The sequence below is a fragment of the Corvus moneduloides genome, chromosome 5 (assembly GCF_009650955.1).
Source record: "Corvus moneduloides isolate bCorMon1 chromosome 5, bCorMon1.pri, whole genome shotgun sequence".
In the NCBI taxonomy this organism is placed as follows: domain Eukaryota; kingdom Metazoa; phylum Chordata; class Aves; order Passeriformes; family Corvidae; genus Corvus; species Corvus moneduloides.
The window spans coordinates 2,962,147-2,987,882 of record NC_045480.1 but is presented as its reverse complement, the minus strand read 5'-3'; the positions used below and the strand labels follow the sequence as shown (position 1 = coordinate 2,987,882).

General features: G+C 48.0%; 1 protein-coding gene across 1 annotated transcript in view; it reads right to left on the bottom strand.

Moving 5' to 3' along the window:
• Positions 1-5,023: 5,023 nt before the first annotated feature.
• The window catches only part of SMOX (spermine oxidase), a 49,746-nt gene continuing 29,033 nt past the window's right edge, over positions 5,024-25,736 (bottom strand). The window contains exons 3-7 of the mRNA XM_032109214.1: positions 24,732-24,958; positions 16,673-16,846; positions 13,118-13,817; positions 6,770-6,930; positions 5,024-5,503 (exon numbers count right to left, since the gene is read on the bottom strand). Of these exons, the coding sequence (XP_031965105.1) occupies positions 5,366-5,503; positions 6,770-6,930; positions 13,118-13,817; positions 16,673-16,846; positions 24,732-24,958 (1,400 nt within the window). The 3' untranslated portion in view covers positions 5,024-5,365. The remainder of the gene's footprint in view (positions 5,504-6,769; positions 6,931-13,117; positions 13,818-16,672; positions 16,847-24,731; positions 24,959-25,736) is intronic.

Here is a 25,736-nt window from a genome sequence, read left to right as displayed (position 1 = left end):
CAGGGTAGGACTGGACTGGGAGTCTGGAGAACACTGAGGGGAGACTCATTGGGGTCTGCAGCTCCTCTTGAGGAACAGTGCAGGGGCAGCTCCGATCTCTGGGACAGTGACAGGACCCAGGGCATGGCTGGAGCTGGGTCAGGGGAGGTTTAGGTCGGAGATCAGGGAAAGGTTCTTCCCCCAGAGGGTGCTGGGCACTGCCCAGGCTCCCCAGGGAATGGGCACAGCCCCGAGGCTGCCAGAGCTCCAGGAGCGTTTGGACAACGCTCTCAGGGACAGAGTGGGGTTGTTGGGGTGTCTGTGCAGGGCCATGAGTTGGACTGGATGATCCTTGTGGGTCCCCTCCAGCTCAGGGTAGTCCATGATTCCTGGCTTTTGCAGGAATCTTTTCTTCCTACCACACAGGAGCACAATGGTTGTCATCACAAAAATTCAAACCATTCACCCAGGAACAGGAGTGTGACTGGGAACAAGCCAAGATTGCTGCCTGTATTTATGAGCACAAGCACATCCAGATGTTACCAAGATGGTCTGAACACCCCCAGGCCAGGAAAGAAGGGACATTCAGGGTTTGCAGCTCTGTTGTAAATGAAGCGAGGCAGGGCAGGGAAGGAAGGGTTTGCTTTGCTGTCCCTGTGCCCGAGTTTCCTGGAGATTTACAGCCCTCAGCTGGTGACTCGGAGCACAGCCCCGCTGCATATCCGTGTTCCCATCTCAGGATGGGTGAGTGCCCTCTCTCCTGGCTAAGCCATCATCTGCACCCATCCACGTCACCCACGACAGCCAAAAATCCTCCCCTGAGCATCCCGAATCCCCTCCCAGTTCCTGGCATCCACCAGCTCAGCCCTCACCCCCTGCCCAGCCAAACATGACATATTTAGCTCCACTATTTTATTACTTTTTTTTTTAAATCTCTCTCCTTATAAATCAACCTTTCCAGCCCCTGAATCCCTGCCTGTGCTGTTGCCTTTCCACTTGGCAGTGCTCAGTTGCCAAATGCCTGACAAATGGCCCTCAGGCAGCCACCCTGGCCAGGGCCACACTGCCCATGAGAAAAGAGATGCTGTTCCTCCTTCTCCAAGCATAATTCCCCCTTTTTTTTTTTTCTGTTCTCCCACTCGTGTCACTCATCTTACAGGCACCCATAGCAAACCACCCGCTGTGAACCCACCAGGATAACTGGGGTTGGGAATCCTCCCTGTGCTTCACAAGAGGATTTTGGAGGGTTTTTTGCATTGGATCAGGTTGGTGTAGCTGGGATCAGTCCTTCATTTGGAGAAGTTCCACACCAGTTTCTCACCCCTTGTGGTTTGTCCAGTGGAAGGTGTCCCTGCCCAGGGCAGGGAGTGGAACAAAATGAGCCTTCAGGTCCCTTCCAACCCGAAACATTCCACGATTCTACATCCCTGAAACTCACAGAAATCCTCCATACATCTGCCACATCACGGCTGGATCCTCACACAGGACCTGATTAATCAGTTATTTCTCCAAAGGAACACCCGAATTCCCTGGGGGATGGGAGGCTCCTGAGCCAGCCACATTCCACCAAGGCACTGGGTGTCCCAGGGAGCCTGCAGGGTGGCCAAAACCTCCCACATGTGGGCTCTGATAGCTGGGAGATCATCCACCTTCTTCCATCCACCTCCCACAGCCCCTGCCAGCCCTCCAGGGATACCTCAGGCACCCCAGGAATGGAAACAGAACCCACCGATAAACGGCCTTGTCTGTGCTTACCCCTCTGGGCTCCCACTGCTCTTCCTTCACACACCCGTGGGTGAGTTTGCAGGTATTTCTTAAAAGTGTCCGATTATTACTATTTCTGGAGAATATTTTAGTGCCACGAGATGGCAGCACAAAATCACCTTTCCCGGGGTGTACTCAGCTTGCAGAAGGTGCTCCAGACCCCGTGCCAGAGAGAAGTCAGTGTTCCCACCCCAGGGATGGCTCCAGGAGGAGAAAATATCCAACCCCGCCAAGTGCAGAGCCAGAACCCACATTTTTCATCACCTTAACCACTTGCAATTTCAGCACCCATTCATTGCCAGCACTTCTGTTTCACTGAGGTTGTCTGAGAATCTCCCAGTGGGTCCCAGTCTCCTTTTCTGCTCTGGGTCTGTGTTTGCACATAAATCAGCACCAGGGGAATTCCCTGGGCACTAAGCTCCATCCTTTACACTATTTTATAACCAGCATCCCCTGGAACAGCCTGGCTGGTGCCCACTCGCAGTTTAGAGCCCAGTATTGATCCTGGGCTGCTCTTGTCAGGGCGAAAGGGCTAAACACTGCCAGCATCCAAAGCCCTGGGCTAGGAAATCCTGCTGGAGGCCTTAAATGTGGTGGTGCAGTCTGGATGGTCCCCTCTGTGCATGGACAACCACAGGCCACTTAGTGCCACCAACCAGGATTAACTGGTTGGACTGGATGAGTTTAGCGCTCTTTTCTAACCTTAATTCCGTAATTCTGGGATTGGCCACACGGTGACACTCACGGGGTTCTGTGCTCACCACAAATTTGGGTAAGGAGGGGTGTGAAGGCAGAAGCCAGGACCTGCCCCGTAATTCCACCGCTCTCCTGTTGGAAGAGGAGCTCTGAGCACCCACGTCAGCTTTTTTAGAAAAACCTCTTTTTAAAAGCATTTCTTGCTACGGAGTCCAAGGAACAGAACCACAGAATTGTTCAGGTTGGGAAATTCTGAGATCACTGAGTCCAACTGTTCCCCAGCACTGCCAAGGCCACCACTGACCCATGTCCCCAAGTGCCACATCCACACGGCTTTTAAATCCATCCAGGGACACCACCACTGCCCCGGGCAGCTGTGCCAGGCTGGACAGCCCTTCCCATGAGGAAATTTTTCCTAATAAAATTTTGTGAATGATTTTTCCTGGATCTCCCAGGAAAGGGGCAGCCAGGGACAGACATGCTCATTCCCCCATGGCACCATCACCCAGGGGGCTTTGGGGACCCATCTCTGCCAGCACCCTGCTATTTCCACCTGCTGTGCTCCCCACACAGCCAGCCAGGAAGAGCAATCACTAATAATTGTGAGTAATTAGATGCCTCTTACCTTCCCAACACCCCCATCTGCTTTCTACCAATCTTCATCACTGAGCTCTTGGTGGGCACGGCTGGAATGAAGATGCCACAGGTCTTGGAGACGGGGGAGCAGGGTGGGGGTCACAGAGCGCCGTGGTGACACCACTTCTCTTTGTCACATGCTCAGGGTGGCCTTTGCTGCTAATTTTAAATACCTCTTAGTAAACAGCTGCTAAATTTAGTGTCTCTGGAACACATTTTAAAGGCTGGATTGCTGGTGAGTGATGGCAGCAGAGGAGTGAGGGGGATTGGCCTGACCACAGATCGCTGCTCAGCAAAGCCAGACACCATCATCATTCTGTCTGCACAGAGCAGAAGAAGGAGCTCTGAAACCCTGACCACCAGCACAGCAGCTTTCCTTGGATGTCCCATAATAAAGAAGCCACAGGAGTCACAGAATCATTCAGGCTGGAAAAGACACCCAAGGTCATCAAGTCCAGCCTTTGAGTGATCCCGACCTTGTCACACAGACAGGGCACTGAGTGCCACATCCATTCATTCCTTGGCCACCTCCAGGCATGGGGACTCCACCACCTCCCTGGGCAGCCCCTTCCAGTGTCTAACCACCCCTTCAGCCAGAAATTCTTCCTAAATTTATTTCCTGAAAAAGCAATTCGTTGTTTTTTTCCTGTCATAGCCTCACATGCCTGAAGGATTTGGTTTTCTCCTCAGATTCCACTTTGCAACAGATCTGGCTGCTGGGAAATCAGCTCTGGCTCCTTGAGGTTGAGCTCTGAGGTGATTGAAGCTGGACAAAGTTTTTCTCTCTCTTTAATCAAGTGTGCTGCACTCTCCTCCCGCAGCCCAGCTCTCTCTCAACTCTATAACAGCAAGGAAAAGGATAAAATGGGAGAAAAACAGCAATAAATTCAACACATCACCATCCTTTCCAGCTCTCCAGCAGCCAGGAAGGCATCCACCTCCACACTACAGCAGGGAATCAGCACAGCTCAGCTGAGCTCGGAGAGAACCAGACAAAGTTGGTGCCTCCTCTGCAGACATTTAACTTGGGACGCACTGACTCACCCTCTGGAGGGGGATTCTTCCCTCTCCCTGTCCCTTTTCCTCCCCTCTGTAACTCATTTATCAACACGACTCCCACCCCACACACACAAAGAGGGAAGGGAGGCTTCACATGGGGCAGCAGATGCCAAAGACATCCTTCACTCCTCACACGAAGCCCTGGCCAGCAGCCAGCCAGATGGAGAGATGGAATGCAGGGAGATAAGGCAGTGGCTAAACACCCATCGCCTTCACCCTGAAAACTTTTATTTTTGGAAACTGTTTAGACATTTTTTAACTATGCTGATGGCTGCATTGTGTTCACTTGACATTAAAGAAGAACATGATTTATCCCTCTGAGGAAGTAAAGAAAGGTTTTTTCTCGTTCCAGATGGCAGTTTCCACATGATCCAGACAAAACCTTGGGAGTCACTAACCTCTGGATTTACTGACACACATCTGCACAGTCCAGGGGCTGCCTGGATGGGGGCGAGTGCTCCTGTTACACCGGAGAACACACAATTAAAGCGTAAGGCAACAAAAGAATATCCTGAGTTGGGAGGGACCCACAAGATCATCAAATCCCACCCCTGGTCCTGCATGGGACATCCCAAGAATCCCACCCTGTGCCTGAGAGCGATGTCCAAACACTCCATGAGCTCTGTCAGCCCTGGGGCCGTGACCACACTGACCACAGTGCTGTCAGCTCTGCCCTAACCAGACCTTTTTGTTCAGGATTGTACCACAAAGGCAGAGGAAATTCTCCATATAAACACCATTTGTGTAATGTGTTTCTAACTTATTTCAACGTGTTTTCCTCCTACTCCACATTTTGTAGGAAGAGAAAAAAACCCTATTTTTGTAATGTTGCATAAAAGAGTTTGAAGTTACCAAGTGAAGCGTCCAGGAAGTACCACAGCACCCAGTCTTTTTATTACAACATTTATTTTAGTATAGAAGGCACTTACAATACAGAAAGAAAGAAAAAAACGAAACCAAAAACAAACATGATAGGCACCAAAAGTGAAATTAGAATTGAAATGACAGAGAAACAGTTTACCAGACCAAAGGAGCACCCTTCCCTGTTAACAATACAGCACATGGAAATGAAGCTATTGATGATTAACATTTTTAACAGTTAGAGCTTTTTATTTTTTTTTTTTTAATAGAAAAGATAAAAGGCTGTTCTACAGTGAACTGAAATAAAACAGAACCCCTCCACACACCTGCAGGAGGATTTAGGAGGTGGTGGTGGTCAGGCAGGGCTCCCTCAGGTCGGGCACTGCAGCAGGTCCTGGTACATCTCGATGAGCCGAGCAGCCTCCCTCTGCCCAGAGAGCACAGCACCGTGGGTCGTGGAGTAATACTTCCTGTGAGTGGCCTCCCCCGAAAACATCACCTGCATGGGCTGCAGGGCACAGCAGAAGGGGCACAGATCAGCAGAACTTACTGGGAAGCAGGTGGGAGGCTGAAAGGAGACAAACTTTCTGTGCCCTCCCACACAGGATGGTTTGGGTTGGAAGGGACCGGAAAGATCATCCAGTTCCATGGGCAGGGACACCTTCCACCTAGACCAGGTTGCTCCAAGCCCCGTCCAACCTGGCCTGGAACACTTCCAGGGATGGGGCATCCACCTGTTCTCAAAACCCCCACAAGGTGCACCACAAGATAACTATTTCCAAAAACCTTGACCAACCCTGCACGAGGCACAGAGCACCTGATCCGTACCATCTCCTCCCTCTGCTCCCCTAAATTACACTTCAGCCTTTTAGGCATTAAGGGAATTTTTTTTCTGGACAGCAACTTCAGAAGGATAAGAGTCATGTCTCAAAACCCAGAGGGTGAGACACAGAGTTGTATCTCTTATACCAGTAGTGAGGTGCTTGCTAGAAATGCAACTCAGATTTGAGGCAGGAATTTCTGGGAGGATTTACCTGGGGACTACACAGAAAGGTTCCTAAAGCTCCTGTTGGGTTTTCTTAAGTAGATTTCTGCACTGAATAAAATTATTTCTGCTGGGGCCAGGCTCTGGTGGAGGAAATGGACTGGGCAGCTGCTTGGAGGCTGTATTTTCATCAGCCTTTGGATTTGGACACATAACCCTGAGTGATGGGGTGAGTTCGGCTGTGTAACCATCTCCATGTGTGCTCCAGCTCTCCCTGCTAAACTCAAAAAGCAAAGGCAGTGTCTGGAGAGAAAATTCATCATCCCCTGACAAAGAGTGGGCCTCCCTCAGCCTGTACTGCCAGCACAGAAAGATTTCCTAGCATGCACCTCTGACACATTCAGACCTAGACATTAGCAGGGTCATAATAATAATAATGATCTTTAAAACAGATTAACACATGCTTTCCTGAGGAATTCTGAACTGGACAATAAGGCTGATGGTCATTAAATGCAGACATCACAATTCCAGAAGTCACATGCATGTGCAGCTCTTGATAAATTCAGGGAGAGATGCAGGAATCCTGAGATGCTGGCATTCCATTTAAAGGGGTAAAAACCTACACACATCATTTGTCCAGAGAGGCATCATTTGTCCAAAAAAAAATGGGAAAACACACTACTGGAGGCCAAAGCAGGGATTTTCTCTTTCAGCCTCCCCTCCCCAAAAGCCTGCTGCCCAGTGTCACGTCAGTTTTACTGCCACAGACCTCATGTGGGCCATACTCACAGGAGTTTTGGAGCTCTCAGCATAAGGCAGTGGTTTCGCGAGTTTCTCTACATCGGCCCCACTGGACCCAACCTGGGTGTAGGAGTAGGATCCACGGAAGTAGGGATTGCTGCCCCAGGAGGACCGCAGGATCCGGCGAGGTTTCGGAATGTTTGGGTTCCCTGGGTGGAAAGCAGAAGACAAAAAGTCAGACTGTGTCCAAGAGGGAAGAGGGCACTGACTGAGCAAGGTGTGGGTGACAGGGATTCCATCTGATTTATTCAACATCTATCCTAGCAGAGCCCTCAGGCTGCAGTGAAGAGCCCCCAAACCAGATCTCTCTTCCATTTTTGAGTTCTAACTATTTATATAACAGAAATTGCCTCTCTTTTCATCTCAGCTCTTCCGTTTTCCAGGAATGTGTTGGGAGTCCCCATTCCTGGAGGTGCCCAAGCCATGACTGGACCAGGCACCCAGTGCCCTGGTCGGCTTGACAAGGTGGGGATTGGGTCAGAGGCTGGACTCCATGATCTTGGAGGCCTTTTCCTACTTAAATGATTCTGTGATTCATTTTGGAAAGGATCATTAAAATGTTCACGTTCCTGAAAAACTGGGGAGCTTCAGGGGACCCTGGACACAGTCTGGTTGAAAATACAAAACATCTTCTGGGCTCATTTGCAGCGGGGAGCCCGGTGGTAATCAAGCATATGACTGATCTCACCAAAATTTAGGTATTAAATTGAGTGCCCAGTCTAAACTGGGTGTTTAGGTAGCCTTGCGAGAGAGATGTGCCTCCAAAGAGGAAAGGAATTATGTTAGGAGGCAAATCTTTGTTATGTGGGGGCATTGAAAAACCTCTGAGAAAGTTCTCAAAACCTGTATTAACTTGTTCCAACAGCTGCCCATCCAGTTGCCCCCCAAATCAAGCTAAAATCTAGGAGACCCTATTTATTTAATGCGCAAGGCATGGAAAGAAGGCTTTTGAGGCTACAAGCAGGATTTCTAGATCACTGTAGAATTTCCATTTCTAAGAGGATGTAGGACTTAGAGGCGAAGAATGCACCCATGACAGGGTCATCATCAGCCACTGTCCCCATCCCAAAGAGCCCAGGAGAACAGCATCCAGGACTGCAGCCCACCAGCTGGTGGCACAAGAGCCTCAGGTACAAACAGGCAGAGTCACACTTCGGAGATCCTCCTGCTAGGCTGGTTTTGGACCCATCTCAGTGTCACTGCTCTTGTTAAGAGTCCTGTGATCATATCTGCCATGGCAGGAAAGGAGCAGGAGGAAGGACATGGAGAATTCCAGTGAAGAGAAATTCCCTCTGCAGGAGCCCAGACCCACCCTTGAGGCAACATCACGTATCCAGGCAAGGTTCAGCTACTTGGGTTGAGTCTAAGTCTTCCTGGGTTGAGCCTAAATCTTCCACAGCAAGGGGACTGGAACTCGATGATCTTGAAGGTCCCTTCCAACCCAAACCATTCTATGGTTCTTCATGGAAAGGGCTGTCCAGCCCTGGCACAGCTGCCCAGGGCAGTGTTGGGAGTCCCCATCCCTGGAGGGATTTAAAAGCTGTGTGGATGTGGCACTTGGGGACTTGGGTCAGTGGTGGCCTGGGCAGTGCTGGGGAAGTGGTTGGGACTGATGATCTTAAAGGGCTTTTTGAACCTAAATGATTCTGTGATCCCAAGACACTGACAGGCAAGAAGTAGGAGTTTTGAGATACAACTGTGCCTGCTTCAGACCCTGACTCTGTGACAACTCAAGATGTTCAGCCTGCTATGAGACAACCCAAATTCCCCCCCTTTCTTCATCCCAGCTTACAGAGGGAGACACCCAAATGTAAACATGGCTTAGGCACTGCATTATTTAGTTCTCATAAACTATTACTTAGCTGTACTGTGCCATCAATCCCTTAAAATCAAGAGCAGGTCCTGGTTTAGCTTCTGCTTCGTGAGTATCCTGTCAGCCAGAGCTAGGGAATACAGGGCTGGAACAGAGCAGAGGCTCCTGGATGGCCCGCCCAGAGTACACTGTGACCACTTTATAACCAGGCCCCAGATCAAAATATGGCACAGACTAGCAAATAAATATATCCCACAAACAAAACACATCCTATAAAGCAATGTTGTTTCAGGAGTAAGAGCTTTGCATAACAAAGGCCTCTAAAATATGTTCCTGCAAAGCTCTTCAAAGCAGGAATGCTGGAAGTGGAAAGCCCAAGGGAGTCTGAGAACAGGGAGCTCTCAGATGTGTCAAAGAAGTAAGTTACTGTGTTTTATTTTTGAGGGCTGTGGGAAAGCCCAGAAGAACACACGGTGGAAGCTGTCAGACAACACTCCCCAAGCAGGGCCAAGGCAGCCACACATCCCACTGTACCACACAAAAACAGCCCACGAGGGGTTTTTTAAAAAAAGGAGTCTCTGCAGCAGCCTGGTGGTGCCTCTTCTGCAGCTGGTGCATGTCTCCATATCCACATCCATTCCCACGAGCTCCTTTCAGGGTCTGCAGCACATCAGCCACATTAGCAAGACCCAAGTGTCCACTGTGCAGCAATTGTGCCCCTGCATTCTGCATATCTGCACCTTTTAATGCAAGCAGCTGTTCCTAAGAGGAGAATCAGGAGACCTGGAGGGGGATTTTGGTTGAAGACCAGACAGAAGCATGTAGCACAAGCTCTGATTCTGAGCTGCTTCTTGAAGACAGAAACTACAAAGACTGAGAGCCACAGTCCTTCAAGGAACATGGACTTTAACTGGACTTTCTCAATCTGCTCTTAAACAGAGTAAACATGCCTTTGTCTACAGACAAAAGTAACAACACAGATGTGGAAACTTCTCGGTTTCCAACATCCAAAGAGAGATTAAATGACTAAAAAAAGGATCTTGGCCTTCACTAAAACAGGAGGGCATTTATCTTCATGCCACAGATTTCCACTTGTGAAGCTATGGAAGACAACTCCCTGTGCCTCACACAATCCCATTTTTATTCAGCTCCTGGGAGGTGTGGCTACAGAGGCTTATTGGTTATGGGGCTGATGAAATCATCATAAAATCAACTCACCCATCTAAATTAAGGCACCCAAATTTATTTGCCTACCTGAGAGCAGGGATCTAAGATTCCATCAAGGGACATCTGTGGCACTGCCCCCACACTAGTGACTACAACCACCAGAGTGGGTACCCAGACACCCACATGGGGCTGGGAGATGTGATGCAGAACCTAAAACAGATCTGTTCCCCCGCAGAGAAATACCTGGAGGTCAGAGAGGACCACTCAGGGCATCTCCAGCTGCAGCCCGGCAGGCTCCAGTGATCCCTTCAGCTGGGAGCCTCTGGCTTCTAACTCTGGGAGCTTATCCAACAAAGAAGGCAGAGCAAGGCTCCTAATTGCTCTGAGGTAGTCAATTTAATCAGATTTGGAGGACACTGCTTTTCACCATCCAGTTGTGAAAAGCAGTAATTGCTGATGGCTCTTAGGTTAGAACAATCCTCAGAGCTTTACACAGCAAAGCTAGATAATCCCCAACACCGACCTGCGAGGGAAATTCAAGGTCAGTTCTCAGACAGATTCTCAGTGTGAGTCTAAAAGAATGGGTTTAACTTAAAACTGGTATAGCACACTCTGAAGCCAAAGGAAAGGCCACCACAAGCAACAGACTGGGAAAACACAGTGAAAGATGGGAACCCACCTGGTAATGCATGAATTCTTTCTCAGAAGAATAAGAGCATGGGGCATTTCATACCCAGAACATGAAAGCCATAAAAGGCAGAGTGAACATTAGAAGGCCCCAAGTATCTGTTTCATTACTGACTATAAGGCTCCCTCTAATCTCAGTAGAGAAAAGCTGCTTCAGAAGATGTCACAGAGCACCAAGTGAGGTGTGGAAGATCTGAGCTGCCTTATGGAAGATCCAGGCTTTCCACAGAGGTCAGGATCCTGGCAGGACTAGTCTTCTAACTTGGGTGGTTGACTTGTGTGAGCTTGAGTGGTGGGAAAGGCTTTAAAAGCTGGGTTGGGTGGTGCTAATTGGACCAGAGGAGTGCGGCCGTGCTCAGAAGCGGCTGTAGGTGTATCATGGGCAGCTGCTCTAATCCCCTCTCACACTCCCCCTGGAACAGATCAGCAGAGAAGACAGGAGGTACATGGAGAGCTGAGCACACTTCTGTTATTTCAGCCAGCCTGGCACCTGGCCCAGGTCAGCCCTGAGGTGTTGCTCCTTCTGGGAACCTCTAGGGAAAACGGGAGCAACAGTAACAGGATATAAACCCAGCTCCCTTAGCCAGGGAATCCTGCAAGATCTGTGAAAACGTCTTCTACAGACGAGATTTTTAGGGGCAGAAAGTGGAACAGGTCATGTTGGGTAATGGGTGCTCCAAGAACAGGTTTTCCTTTCACGCTTTTGAGCAGCTGTGAGGCCACTTCTCAGCTGATACACAAAATGCTCATTGCAGGGCAAGGCCCTGGTAAATCCAGTCTGGAATTCTTCAGGGAGAGATAACCTGGATTAGCTCTGTGGAAGAGCCTGATGGACAGAGACCAGGTGCAGCATCAGCTGGAACAGCAACTGCAGCACAGACCCACGGCCCAGAGCCAACACATTTCCATGCTGGGAGGAGGAGAGGAACATCCAACACACGCAAACAGTAACTGTGAAGAAGCCCAAGAAAGAAGAGGGAGAGCAAATTCCAATGTGCCAAACTACAACAGACCCAAAGAGCCAAATTCCCGCTGATGAATGGAAGTGTTTTGTTTTGGTTTTTTTTTTTTTAAAAAGAGGTCTTAAGCATGAAAAGCTGCAACGAACGAGGTTGTCTGGGAGATGTCAGCACTGGAACAACTTGGTGTTAGAGAGAAGAGCCTCCTGTTATGCCTGTGGAGAGCAGCAGCTCCCTGCTGAGGTCAGGCAAAAGATGGCACACAGAGACTGATGTGACACGGGACACCCAACACCCCTGAACACGAACAGCTCAGGAGGCACAGCGGAAATAAGGATGCATGTTTGGGCACTGAATCAGAGCTTTTGAATCCAGTGTCTCCACCCTATAGTTCCTGGAGAGAGTGGTAAAACCTAAAACCTCCTTTGGCTGTAGCAGTTATGCAGGAAGTTCTCAGATTCCAGGGCCCTTTCAGGAGAAGGTTCTTCTCCCAGAGGCGCTGGAACAGGCTCCCCAAGGAATGGGCACAGCACCAAGCCTGTCTGAGCTCAGTAAGTGTTTGGACAATGCTCTGAGGCACAAAGGGATTGTTGGGGTGTCCTGTGCAGGGCCAGGAGCTGGACATGATGATCCTGATGGATCCCTTCCATCTCAGGACATTCTGTGATTCTGTGGTTCTCTGGATCTCCACATTGTTGATAGCCAATGGTCAGTAAGGACAGGAGAAAGCTGCACTTGTGAAGGCAAATTTCCCCAGTTAGGAGGTCCATGGACAAGAGGCAAGGCTGAAAACCCAGTGAGTGTTGAGACTGGGCTAACACGAGCTAGCAGGAAGATATAAATCATTTAATCACAGAAGTCGTCTCTAGAATGGCATAAACCACATCCAATCTTGGAGGATGCTGCTCTTACAACTGCTCATAATCCTGTGTAAATTCAAAACCTTTTTTCAAAACTGCTAAAAAGTCCACCACTATTTCTTTCAGTGTTATTACCTTACACCTGCATTTGCACAGTGTCTCCCATCAGACGATATCACAGACCTCTGCAGATACAAAAATCACTTTTCTTGGGAAGGTGTGACCTCTAGAGAAGTGACTGTGGACAAACTAAAGCCCAGCACTCAAGTATTATTAAGTGATTTCATTTGGATTTTCTCGGTGTAATACATCTAAGATTTGCCTCATTCCTGCTGCCTTTAAAGTGATGTGTAATCAGAGAATATGAAGTCCAGTAAGGTTTCAGTGCTGCACCCAGAAAATGGGAACTCTTAAGATCAATGGATTTTTTGAAATTTAGGCCGTTGAGATTTCCATAGAGCTGATATTGAATGGAAGTCAGGGGTGTGATTCAAACACATCTCACCTGATCTGAACAGGTTCAACTTCTGAAGGGGCCGTGCTGCTTTCCAGAGCTGAGATCAGCCCTCAGAGCCCGACAGCTTCAGCTGCTGAAGAGTTATTTGTGATTCAATAAAGCATAGGATGTGGAATCCTCCAGCACTTCTGCCCACCACTTCCTGAGCTGGTTTATCAGCCCCTCTGTATAAATAGCTCTCAGGCACACCCAAGCAGGAGCTACACTGGAAGCACACGCACATTCAAAGGGACACAAAATGCCAAGGACTAAAAATGACTTTAAAGCATTTCCTTCCTCGTGGTTATTCAACCCCCAGCCCCACGCTCCCTCTCCCACCAGAGCACAGCTGACCTGTAAATTTACGTAGCATTTCGGTGCAGGTTTCTGCCACAGTTTCATCATCACACTTCTCCATAATCAAAGCCTCTTCTCCACAGATCCAGCCACTGAGGACGTGGCCGTACCTCTCAGGTGGGTACAGCACATCAAAGCTGCAGATCTTCTTGTACCACAGCTCCTCAGGGTAAGTCAAGCTCTCGCTCTCTGCCTCATCTTCCCAGACAAACTGGATGCTGTTGCATTCAGAGCTCCAGAAAGGCTCTTCGAACTCCAGGAAGATCTTGTCAGTGGTATTGATTCCTAATTTCTCAATGGCCATCACCTTCTCCTCAGGCAGGCGGGGATGGAACAGGCTCTCGTGGCGCTTCTTCAAGACTCCCAGGGACACAGTCACAATGACGTGGTCAGCTGGGATGAACTCACAGTCCTCGCACTCTACGAAGACATTGGAGCCCTTGTTCTCCTCGGGGAGGTCACTGTTGTGGTCAGCCACCCTCTCAATCTCCTTGCTGACCGACTGGTTCCAGTGGATGCACTTGACCGGCTTGCGGAGCTGAATGACAGACTTGGGAATGGAGCGGGCCAGAATCTCCACGATTTTAATGAAACCACAAGGAATGACGTGATGAGCCCCGGGGATTTCGGTCCATTCCCCAAATTCACTCAGCGAGACTTCATCCATGCTGTGGGAGCTGCTCTCACAACTCTCTACCTAAGGAAATGCAACACAAAAGCAACATTGCCACAGAGCAACTCCTTTAGTCACAGCATAGCTCTGCAAGGGCACAGAGGAGCTGCAGGAGAGTGCTGAATCCCACTCAGAAACCAGGTTAGTTTTGCTAGTAAAGAAGTACTTGGCCCTAGGATCTGACAAAAAACAATCCTTAGCCTTTCTTGCAGCAATAGAAACCATTTTGTCTTGGTAATGAGTTTGGGTTTCCTCAGCAACAGCTGCACCATTCGGAGTTCAGAGACCAGAGGGCTGGAGCCCCTCTGCTCTGGAGACAAGCTGAGAGCTGGGACTGTTCAGTCTGGAGAAGAGAAGGCTCTGGGAAGACCTCCTGACACCTTTCAGTACCTAAAGGTGCTACAGAAGAGCTAGAGAGTGTGGAAATACAGGCAGCAACAAGAGAGGGACTTTGGACAAGGGCCTGGAGTGACAGGAGAAAGAATTATGGCTTTAAACTGAGGGTTGAATTAAATTAAATATGAGGAAGGAATTCTTTTCTGTGAAGGGGGTGAGGCCCTGGCACAGGTTGCCCAGAGAAGCTGTGGCTGCCCCACCCCTGGAAGTGTCTTCAAGGCTGGACAGGACTTGGAACAACCTGGTCTAGTGGAAGGTGTCCCTGCCCATGGCAGGGGATGGAACTGGATGTTACTTTAAGGTCCCTTCCAACCCAAACCATTCTGTGATTCTATGAATTCCCTGCAGGATTATGCCTTTGCTTCTGCACAATTCTGGGTTACAGTTCTGTTTTCTATCCTTTAAAACCCCCTCAGTGGCCAGGGACCTGCTCCCTGGTGCTCCTACAGCAGGACCTGGAGCTGCATTAATCAGATGCTCATTCCAATGCTAATAAATGTTGTCACTAGGAGCCACAAAAAACTTTTGGCAGCTATTTCTGCTGTCTGCAGCTTTCAGCATGCTGTCAAACAGTCAGCAATCAGCCAGCTAACAATCTGGCAGAGGTGAGAGGACCCGGCCCAGGAGGAACTGAAAGAGACGGGGAAAGGGAAATGCCAAGATGTGAGCCACGTGTGTTTGATGTGATTACCAAAGCTTTAGATCCATTAACCTGTTGGTTAATGTTTGTAGGAGCATTAGGCATAGCCGTAGCTCCTAACAATCCCTGGAACAAAGGCAGGATGTTTGGCCTGTCTTGTGATAAGCTTCTAATGATAATCCTGATGCACGGGACACAGTGATCTTAAAATCTTCACATCACTGGAGTCAGATCCCTGCATACTGTAATTCTCTATGCATTTTAAGGAATATTACAATTCCTTACCTCACCCTTTGACCTATTTTCCAGGCCTTTCCACACTTTAATGACTGTGTTTGGAAGCCTGACAAGCCTAGATCCTCTCCCTGTGGAGCACTCTGGTGCAGGGCAGGAATCTCTGCTGGGATAAAGCAAACAAGTCAGGGTTGTACCAGCAGTTCCCAGGCTGCTCCTGTGACTGCAGGGACAAACAGGTGCCTTCCCTGTCCTGGTCACTGCTTGATGACGCCAGTGGAGAATGAGTGAAGACCCATCCTTGGACTGTGCTGTGGTTCATCCCATCCAAGCACTTCACAGTGCTCCCCCAGGGTCACACAACACAAACCCTGCACCCCGGGGCACGCAGCAGGATCCTCATCCTGCCTGGATCCTCCAACAGGACACTCCTCATTATGACGTTAAACACTGGTGGCTGTTTGATTCTTTCAACCATGAAGGAAAAAGCCAGGGGGAGAAACAAGCAACTACCAAAACTCTAACCCAAGACAGGTTAATCCCCACTCTGTCATCTGATAGTCTTAAGTATGAGAAGCTTTGTTGTTCTCAGGTATTTGCATGAGAAGGGTTTTGCAGGACTTGCAGAAACAGCTCTGACTGTGGCAGCCTGGAGCAACCACAGGAGAAACCACCAGGAAACCCAGAGCTGTATCCAATGACTTAACCCTGTCTGCATGGGTGCTGTTACGTGGGTAACACAATAAATAACTGGGCTTTACATGGCAGCTGTGGAGACAGTCTGTGATACCAGGTTTTGGGTGAGGATGCTGAGATATCAGGCTCAGGACACCAGGGTTCAAACCTCAACTTTATCTCAAATCTCCTGTGAGACTCTTTATTCCTCTTTGGTTTAGCTTTCCACCTGAAAACAGGGAACACATGACAAAGTGCTGCTTGCCTCCCCTGCCTCATTTCAGAAGCTTTTAAGTCATTCTAATTGAAATAGAAATGGCTGATACACTTTGCTCGTCGAGTGCTTGATGCAGCATTAAGTCCTCATCCCACAGAGAACTCATTTAGCCAAGGCACCAAGGAGATAAAAAGAACTATTGAAGCCGTGTGGAAAGATGGTTTTATACAATCTATCTTGGGTTTTATTGCTTTACCTTCAAAATGCTTTCTGGGGATTTCTTCAGCAAATTACTAGAATCATAAGTTACATTTCTTCTGGTCTCTGAGAGGTAAAAATCACTCAGGCAGGATCAGGGGGTGCAGGTGTAAGTCACAAGATAAGACACTACCAGAAGAACCTGACAGTAGAGTAGCTTCAGGTAAAAAAAACACTAAATCACACCAGAAAATTTAATAAGGCCTAGGAAAGCCTCTTCTATTAAGAAAACTGGGATTTTAAGGTAAGAAAAAAAAAAAGTAAAGGAATTACTCTTTGCAGCCCATTGTCTTTGGATCTGCCTCAGGAGGGAAAGTCGTCGATATAAACACAAACTACAAGAGAGCACAGAAAACAATTTCCAGGGCAGGGCAGGGCTCAGCCAGGTGCCTGAGGTTCAGGATTTGTTTGCTCCTAGTTTAAACAAAAATAAACCACCCCAAAGATGTGCACACATACCTTCAGGTACTGCTGGATCATGGCCAGTTTCAGCCTCTTGACGGCCTCCGTGTCATCCGGGTCGGCCTTGACGCGTTTGCGCACGACGTCCCGTGTGAAGACGCCCACACTGTTCTGGCTCTCAGCATTGACTGGTTTACCTCGTTGGAAGAACTCCTGAGTCAGGTTATAGACCTGCCAGAGACAGGACACAAGGATGGGCCACGGGATTCCCAGCAGGATGCTCCTTCACGCCTCCTAGCCCAGCACATTCAGATCATCTCCTCCTCCCAGCAGAACCCACGTCCTTCCTCACATCTGATAAAAAGCACCAGCTCTTCTCCCACCTCCGTGTCCCAGGTGAAATCCCAGGTTGCTCTAACCTGAAACCAGCCCTTCTACCCTCTCCATTATTTAGAAGGAATCCACCAGAGTGGGGGAATTCAGTTTCCCAGTTGTTTTTCTGTTGTCCTATGAAAATAGGAAGCAACAAACAGCAAGGGAATTCTGTACACACACACATTTTACTCGTTGAGCACAGGACTGGTATAGATCCACGTGAAAACATTGACATCTCTAGAGCTCCCCACCAGGAGCTAGAAGAAAAACCCCTTGTAACAAATCATTCTTCTTTTGAACAAGATATTCCTGGTATTTTTTAACCCCAGTTTTTCGCATGCAAGTTACTTAAAAGTGAGGAAACACCATCCACCTCAGCCCTCTGCTCGTGGCTGCCTGCACTAACTTGTATTTCCATCTACAATATTGCCAGAAGAGCCTGCAATTGCATCATGACTCTTCCTTTCTCTGGAAGAATACTCAGAAGGAATCTTTTAACACAGGAAAGCTTTCAAAAGATGCCTCTCAGAAATGCAGCACATCCCATTAATGACTTGTTTGTCCAGAATGCGTCCCCTTCTCATTCACATCACGCCACAAGGTGCACAATATTCTCACAAGCGGAGAGGATATCCCTGATTGGGGAGTTTTTCCTGCCAAATATGGTTTGATTACAACTTATGATTGTTTTTTGGAGACAGATGATTTGGACGTATCGAGAAGTTGAAGTCTACAGTAAATATCTGGTACGAAGCTGGTAAAACTGTGGCAGCCTTGCCTTCAAAGGCTCCTGGAACTTCCCATTCCCTGCTGATAGAGCTAATCCACTATGGTTTAGGTTCTTCTCACTCCGATTTTCCCCAAGAGCTTGATTTTGTCTTGGGTTTTAGGAATAAAGTGAATTTGAGGAGGCAAAATAGAGGAAAGAAGGGGAAAGAGAGGAGGAAAAACACATGGCAGTGGTAGGAGTGAGAGAGAGGAGGTCTGTGAGCGAATGGAGGAAGGTGAGTTGACAAGTATGGGATGAGGAAGAAACTGAAGAAAATAGGTGAAAGAATGAAAAAAAAAGGGTGAAATAAAGTATAAAAACCAAGAAGAAACAAACACAAGGAAAATGAGTGGGACTGCTGAAGACAGAAGAGAATTGCAGACACTGCCCGGGACACAGCCAGTCCAAGGAGATTCCCACACAAGAAAGGTGGAGCCCAACACCTTGTATGAAACAAAGGCTTCCAGCAAAGGAAACTTCAGCAGTTCCAGCATCCCCTGGTTCTCAGGTCTGTGGATTTCTGAGGCCCCAAGCACTTGCAGCAGGTCCGAGCTGCACAGACCTTGCGTCAGCACAACCAGCTCGGCTTTCATAAGCTGACTGAGCTCTGTAAGCAGATAACACACTCACAGGACAAGCAAAGCCCTGCTAAAACCCAGCTACCACTTGGCCCACAGGAGAAGTGAGCCTGGCTATGTTTTTGTTAACCATTATATTCTTCACTGCCCCACAGGGAGAAGAGCAGGAAGGCACAAGTTCTCTGCGCTGTAACCATCAAGGAAAGTCTTTCCTGGAAGTGCCATCCCATTGATCAGACAGCAGGTAAGCTTAATCACATCAGGATTTATTGGTTTTCCTGTTATCTCCTTGCTTTTCAAGCTCAAGAAGCATTTGGACAACACTCTCAGACACAGGGTGTGATTCTGGGGGTTTTCCTGGGCAGGCCCAGGAGCTGAACTTGATCCTCCTAAGTCACTTCCAACTCAGTATATTCTATGATTCTTGGGGGTGCTGAACCATCTGAGGAAGAACAGAAGGCGAAGCTGTTGCAGGCAAGAAGCAAAAAGAAAAACAACAGCAGCTCCTACATTGAGAGATATATTGTCACACTTCAAGAATGAAAAAGATGCCCAAAATGTACTTTTTAATGAACACGTGCAGCAAACACATCCTGTATAAGAAACTATGGAAAAGGTTCACTAGGAAACATAATTTAAGATAGATTTCCAATGAAGTAGGAGTAGAATTGTGCTGTCTGAAGTTGGAATTATCCAGGCTTTCCTTGCCCAGGTGGGGAAAGCACTGTCATTCCTATGGGACCACCACTGAGGTCACTGGGAACAGGTACTTGCAGGATTTGAAAACCCATGCTCCTTCAATCATTTCAGCATGATGTGATGGCAGCAGCATTCCTGAGAGAGTGGAAATGAGCTTTCCCTCAAAGATCCTGGGGAAAGGCAGCATCAAGAATGACCTGAAAGGTTCTGCTGATTTTCTAGTTAACCCTACAAAATCTCTCTGTATCCAAACCCAGAGCTCCATGTCCGGCAGCAAGCAGAGCTACACCACAGACAGTCCAGAAAACCTTTGCTTTTCTATTATCACACACCTGATACAAGCAGAGAGGAAAACCAAAGGACAGACTGCATCAACTCCCAGCTCCTACCACTGACAAACTCACATCCCAGCAGGATGACCTTAGCATTTCTCACTCTAAAGCTCCCCTGGGTTGGGACAGAACAAGTGACCCTGGAAGCCTGTCTTAAAAAAACGGAAGACAGAAAACATCTCAAGTAACCATTCATTCTAAGCAGATTTCCTCCCCTCATTCTGAAGGTTTACACGCAATCCTGCAGGGAATTCACAGAATCATAGAATGGTTTGAGTTGCAAGGGACCTGAAAGTGGGACCATCCAGTCCCACCCCCCTGCCACAGGCAGGGACACCTTCCACTATCCCAGGTTGCTCCAAGCCCCATCTAACCTGGCCTTGGCACTTCCAGGGATCCAGGGGCAGCCACAGCTTCTCTGGACAACCTGTGCCAGGGCCTCACCACCCTCACAGGGAAGAATTTCTTACCAATATCCCATCTAACCCTGCCCTCTGACAGTGGGCACTGACACTGTCAGTGTCACTCCAGGCCCTCGTCCCAAGTCCCTCTCCAGCTCTCTTGGAGCCCCTTTAGGCACTGAAAGGTGCTGGAAGGTCTCCCTGGAGCCTTCACTTCTCCATGTTGAACAACCCCAAATCCCTGGGTCTGAAAGACAGAAAGGGTTGAAGGTAAGAAATTAAAACAAGTTAATTCAATGTCTATAGTCCTAAACCAGCTTCACTTCAGCTTCCATCTTCTGTCTTCTTTCTGACCAGCTTTGGGGCATCCCACAACGAGGGTTTGTGCAGGGAATGTGGATTCCAGCAGGGATGTCCCCTCTGTTACCTACAGGCTTCCTCCTCCATGTGTTTATTTACTACCTACGTGCTCCTCCACCACAGGAAAAGGCAGTTTCTTAGGAAGAACACAGCTAAATAAAGAAGTTTCTCCGCACTGAAGGAGGTCAGGAAAGCACATCCCCATCCACACTCCTTCCTGTCAGCGCCGGTGACGATGCCCAGCATTGTCTTTTTCTCACTTGGCTTAAAAACTGCTGTGACTTAATCCCTGTCCAGTAAAAAGCCCTGGTGGAGATAGGGCTGCACTGTTCCCAGGCCAGACATCTGTCAGGGCAATAGAGGCAGGGAGGGAACGGTGACTCTCGGTGGCCCTTTGGTCCTGCTTTCCATGATAACTGCAAGGCAAGGCACTGGAGCTTAATTGGGGATGGCAGGAAGCCCAGCACGGGGGGTGGGGGTGAGAAGGATGGAAAACGTTGTCATTCTTTGGCTGCATCCCTCCCCCAGAAACTCACAGCACACAGGAGAAAGCTGAGAGATAACAAGGCCATTAATTAGCTGATTGTTAAAGGGAGGGTCCCTGGGAAGCAGATCTTTAGGGACCACATCCTTGCTGAAAAGCTGAAGTAAAAACAGGCACTTTTCCTAAATCAGGCTGGTGATGGACTGTATGATTTTTCAGCTGCATTTAACATGTCCAGCTCACCACCTCCCTCCCACCCTTCACTAATACCTGGGAGTTGGCTTTAAATACCTCTTTGGGAAGGGAAATGAGGACTTAGCAGGGACAGAGGAACAAGTCTGAGATAAATTGTCCCTGTTCACATTTTCTGAGGAGTTCTACGCACACACAGACCCTGAAGCTGCAGACATTTCCCTCAGAGGTCCCACTCTCGTCACTTTCCTGAGGATCATGCACATGTGGTATAAGCAGAAAGAGACCAAAATCCTCTCCCAGCCCCAGGATTCCCTCAGTTATCCTAGAAGGAACGGACAGGAAGGCAGGAAGATTACAAACACATGAGGTGGGCATCACACCATGGGGAACCTCCCAGCAGTGCCTCTTTTCCTTCCGAGACTGAACAAATGGAGTGACAATGACCCTGAGCAGTGCCAACCCCACAGAGCACACGGTCTCAGAAGGACAACCCTAAAAGTCCTGCCCTGTCTCATGGTGCTTCCCTTGGCAATGCATGGCTGGGAATCCAGGTGGATGCTCTGCAGAACTGAAGACCTTCCTTGAAGGCACTGCTCTGCTTCCACAAGGAGAATTCAGGTCACCTCAGTCACAAGCTCGTGGCAGATCCTGACTGACCTCAGTGCAGGGCAACAGCCTCTCCTAAGGAACTTTCTGCTGGAGAAATGAAGAGCTGAGCAGTCTTCAAGCAGTCTGACTGCTCGGCTTCCTCATAACCAAATAAATGCTTCTGTGAGACATCCCTACAGCTATTAAAAATTCAGGCTACTGCAAACAAAAAAGCAGCAAAACTTGTATTGAGGTAGAAGAAGCCAGCCAGAAAAGATTGGACAAGTGCCTGGAAAAAAGCCTAAGGACTTTCCAGATGAATTAGTGAGGCAAAGCTCTGGAGGTACAGGGGTGCTTTGCCTTTCACTCCAGGAAAACTCAGCATAGAAAGACCTCACCCTCCTACAATCCAGTTTCAGAGACTCCACATGCCCTAGTGAAACACTCAAGGGACACCCCCCACATTTTGAATTCCCTAGAATTTGGTGTCCAGATGACAAGATAACCAGGGCTAGAGAGACCCAGATGGAGAAGCAGAGCTGAAGGCACAGGCTGGAGCCCAGCAGCAGCTGCAGGGAAAGGCAGGCAGGGTGTGAGTGCGTGGGGAGCGAGCCGGCTGTGCACGGAGGGCAGGCCTTTGGAATGGTGACAAATTTCCTGCTCATTCAGGAATACATTTTCCACTGTTCATGCCAGTCCTACATCCCTGATTACGCTTTGCATCCATCATGGGGTTGCTGGCTGTTTTGTGGGGAGTTCTTTCTTTTCAACTCAGGACAGGGTGGGACACAGCCTTTGCCATCTCAGCCTCCTCTAAAGGGATGAGATGACATGATGTGGGATTCCCAAGAATAACCTGAGGAGGGTCTGGGAGCTCCCATGAGATAAGGGAGGACCCTTACCTCAGGATTTAACGATCAGTAAGGTGGCTTTGTATCCTGGACAACCTCAAGATGCTTCAACAAAACCACTCAAAAAACTTGTCTCCAAAAAAAACCAGAGATTCAGAACTGAAAATTCCTGCTGTTCCTCCCCAGTATTCATTTCACCACCAGTTAAAGCAACACAACTTTGGGGGAAAAAAAAAAAAAGATGAACATGCTAAAAAACCCCCAGGGAGTCACAGAACGGTTTGGGTTGGAAGGGACATTAAGGACAGTATTGTTCCAACCCCCTGCCATGGGCAGGGACACCTTCCATTAGACCAAATTGCTCCGAGCCACATCCAACCTGGCCTTGGACACTTCCAGGGATGGGACAGCCACAGCTTCTCTGAGCAGTCTGTTCCAGGGCCTCACCAGTCTCACAGTAATTCTGGAGAACTGGGGGACACGACAAAACACAAATCAGAAACATCCCTGCACTTTATGCAGAGGAACTTGTCTCCAGAGCCACACGCCTGCTGCACACGCCCCTCCAGGGCACTTGTATTTCCTACACTCACTTTAACTGGGTACTTTCATGAGATCACATAGCTCGCCTAAATTCCCACTTCTCCTATGCAGAGAAGGGAATAAACCACAGCCAAATGTCTTAAATCAGTATAGATCCTCCAGCCTGGTGCCCCAAAAGGGCTGGGACAAGCAGCTCAAGGAAACCATGAGCTGCCCCTGCAAGAAATTCCATCAGGCTCAGGAGGAAGGCAGAGAAAGCCCCTCCCAGCAGGAGCAATTAAGGGGCTGGCTGATGACCCCTGCTTGGCTCCAGCTGTCCCTTACATATTTTTTATCGCCACGAGTGGCTGCAGACATTTTTACAGGCCATAAATGTGAAAGCCTTTTCTGTCTCCTAGCGATAAAGATATCCTGTGGTAATGATAAGCTAATTAGGTGTTGTGTAAAGAAGATTAACTTTTAATGTGCTGTTCTCTCGTGTCACTGGCTGCCCCTTTCTCTCCCCTTTAGAAAGGGTAGATTTACCAAATTAATCATTTCTAAAACACTGGTACCTTGTTATGGCCTTTATCTTACGGGGTTTATCTCAAAGCTAAGTGGCTCTCATCTTTGTATTCCCTTCTCATTTTGGAGTCTGCCCTCCCTTCGCTGGAGATTTTCCTATCGTCTTCCAGACAGGATGATCACCGAGCCCTGCACGCAGTTTGGCAGCGTTCCATTTACATAAATAATGCTGCTCACTGCAGTATTTTCATTTACTCTTTCTAGCCCCAGTTGCTGTTAATCTTCCTCCACACACATCTCACCTGTCTTTTTTTTCTCTGCCTGAAATTCTCATTCTTTTTTAATCCAGCAGTATGAAAAATCGTTCAGATGAATTATATCCACATGCATTTGTCCAAGACATTGTCCACAGGTTGCTAAATCCTTCCCACAATGAGGTTTCTTTGAAATTCCTACTACTCCTCTCTAAAACTGAAATGATTTTGTGCCATCCCATCACTGACTCCAGTTCAGAGACATAGGACAGTGCCAAAAATCTTTTCAAATGAAAAAAATTCCCCTTTACTGCTCCCCACGCAATTTTTGGTAATTCTTTACAGGCTACAGTGACTTTTCTAATGATCCCAGACATATTTTTAAACAAAGTATGCAAGAGTAACCTGAATCTAATGAGTGTTCAGCCAAGAGCCAAATACTGAAGTTCGCTGTTAGATGAAAATCTGAAGGTTTTAGGCATGGCTACAGCCTGATGAAAGTACTCATGTTTTGTTCCATTTTATACAACCCAGTGAGAGATCACATTACCTGGAGGGCCACACAGTCTGCACTGACCCTTCTAAATGTACTTCATAAGCAATTATTAAAAAAATGTGGGGAATAATTATAATTAACTTTGGCAAGCAAAAGAGTTAAAATAACCTTAACTGAAGTTTGTGCTGGTCTGAACCTCCCAGAAAAGATGTTCCTTTCCTTCTGATGCAAGAAAACTTACAATTCCTACAACACTGCACTGACTTTGGAACACTCCATGGTATTTATAACCAATAAAAAGTCAGAGGGGTACAACATTTAGCTGGTTGTTGCTAAGATTTTGCCTTGTACTTTGTTTAGCAATTTGATCCCTCCACTACTCTTTCAATTAAGTAGCAACTTTCTCCAGCAAATTACTGGATCTCCCCAGAAATAGTTGCTGGAAGTGATTAAATGGATGACAAACATGGGAAGATTGTTCTTCCTCACCACAGAGAGTTAATCCCACATCAGGGGCAAATGGGGGGCAGTGAAGCAGATGACAGAAAACTTAGCGTTGATTTTTCTTTTGCAAAGGAATTAAAGACATCACTGTTTTTCAACCTTTATCCTGGAACGTTCTAACTGCCAAGGGGTCTCAGTGTTCCAGGCAAATCTACCACTTGACAAAGTAAGCTGGACACCAACCTCGTTGTATAAATCACTGAATTCTTCAACCACATCTTTCGGGATCCTCTGCCCATTGTTGGTGAGGTGATAAGCCACCCCATTCTTGGAGTAAAGGCTGATGCGCCCAACGCTCCTCTCGCTGTCAGTGGTCTCCTCAAGCAAACCATTGTCTTCTGCTAGATGATAGACTGGGTTTCCATGTGAACCATGAATCCACGTAGCTCCCAGTTCAAAAGTGGCATGCCCTGCAGGAGAGGAAGCCAAGCAAACTGGTTATGGAAGCCTGTTCTCCTGACAGCTTCTCACGCTCAACCCTGAATAAAATGTGCAAAAGCAGAATTGCCCAAGGACAACACATGTTTGAACATCCCTTAAGGGAGTTTTCTCTGTTAGACACAATGCCAGCATTCTTCAGACTGGTCCTTTGGAATACAGGTTAGGATGGGATGTTGCAATAAAGATCCATCACAGTGACACACCTCTGATACTTAAGGAGAAATTCAGCCCTTCTCAGTTCCCAGTTCTTACCAGGGTTGTTGCCAGCAGGGAGATGTAAGAAATTTGGATAGCAACATTGGCCTGAATACTGAACCTGGTCCTGTGACTAAAAATGGTTGTTATTTACAAATACACCTCAGAGTAACTGCAATAAAACATGCACTTCCATTCCCCAGATGAGTAAAGAAGTTGTATATTATTTATGCCTTTGGAGATTTATATATCAGGTTCTTTTAAAAGACGCACTGTCAGGCTAAACATCAAAAGCATTCTGTTTTCATCACCTGTACTCTCTGCTTGAAAAACACAAAGAGTCTGGTTAGCCCCACTCTCCCCATCCCTTAAAACTATCGGGATTTGCACCAGGGCTTTGTTCCCCCCAAATCCAGCACTGCCAGACTGGGCTGAGAGCACAGAGAGATGCTCAGCAGCACTAAGAAGGTGCTAAAAATAAGCTTGGGTCGTGTCTTCCCCCCACATTTTGACAGATTCTCAGAAGTCCCAAGCTGGTTTAAAGTCTGACAG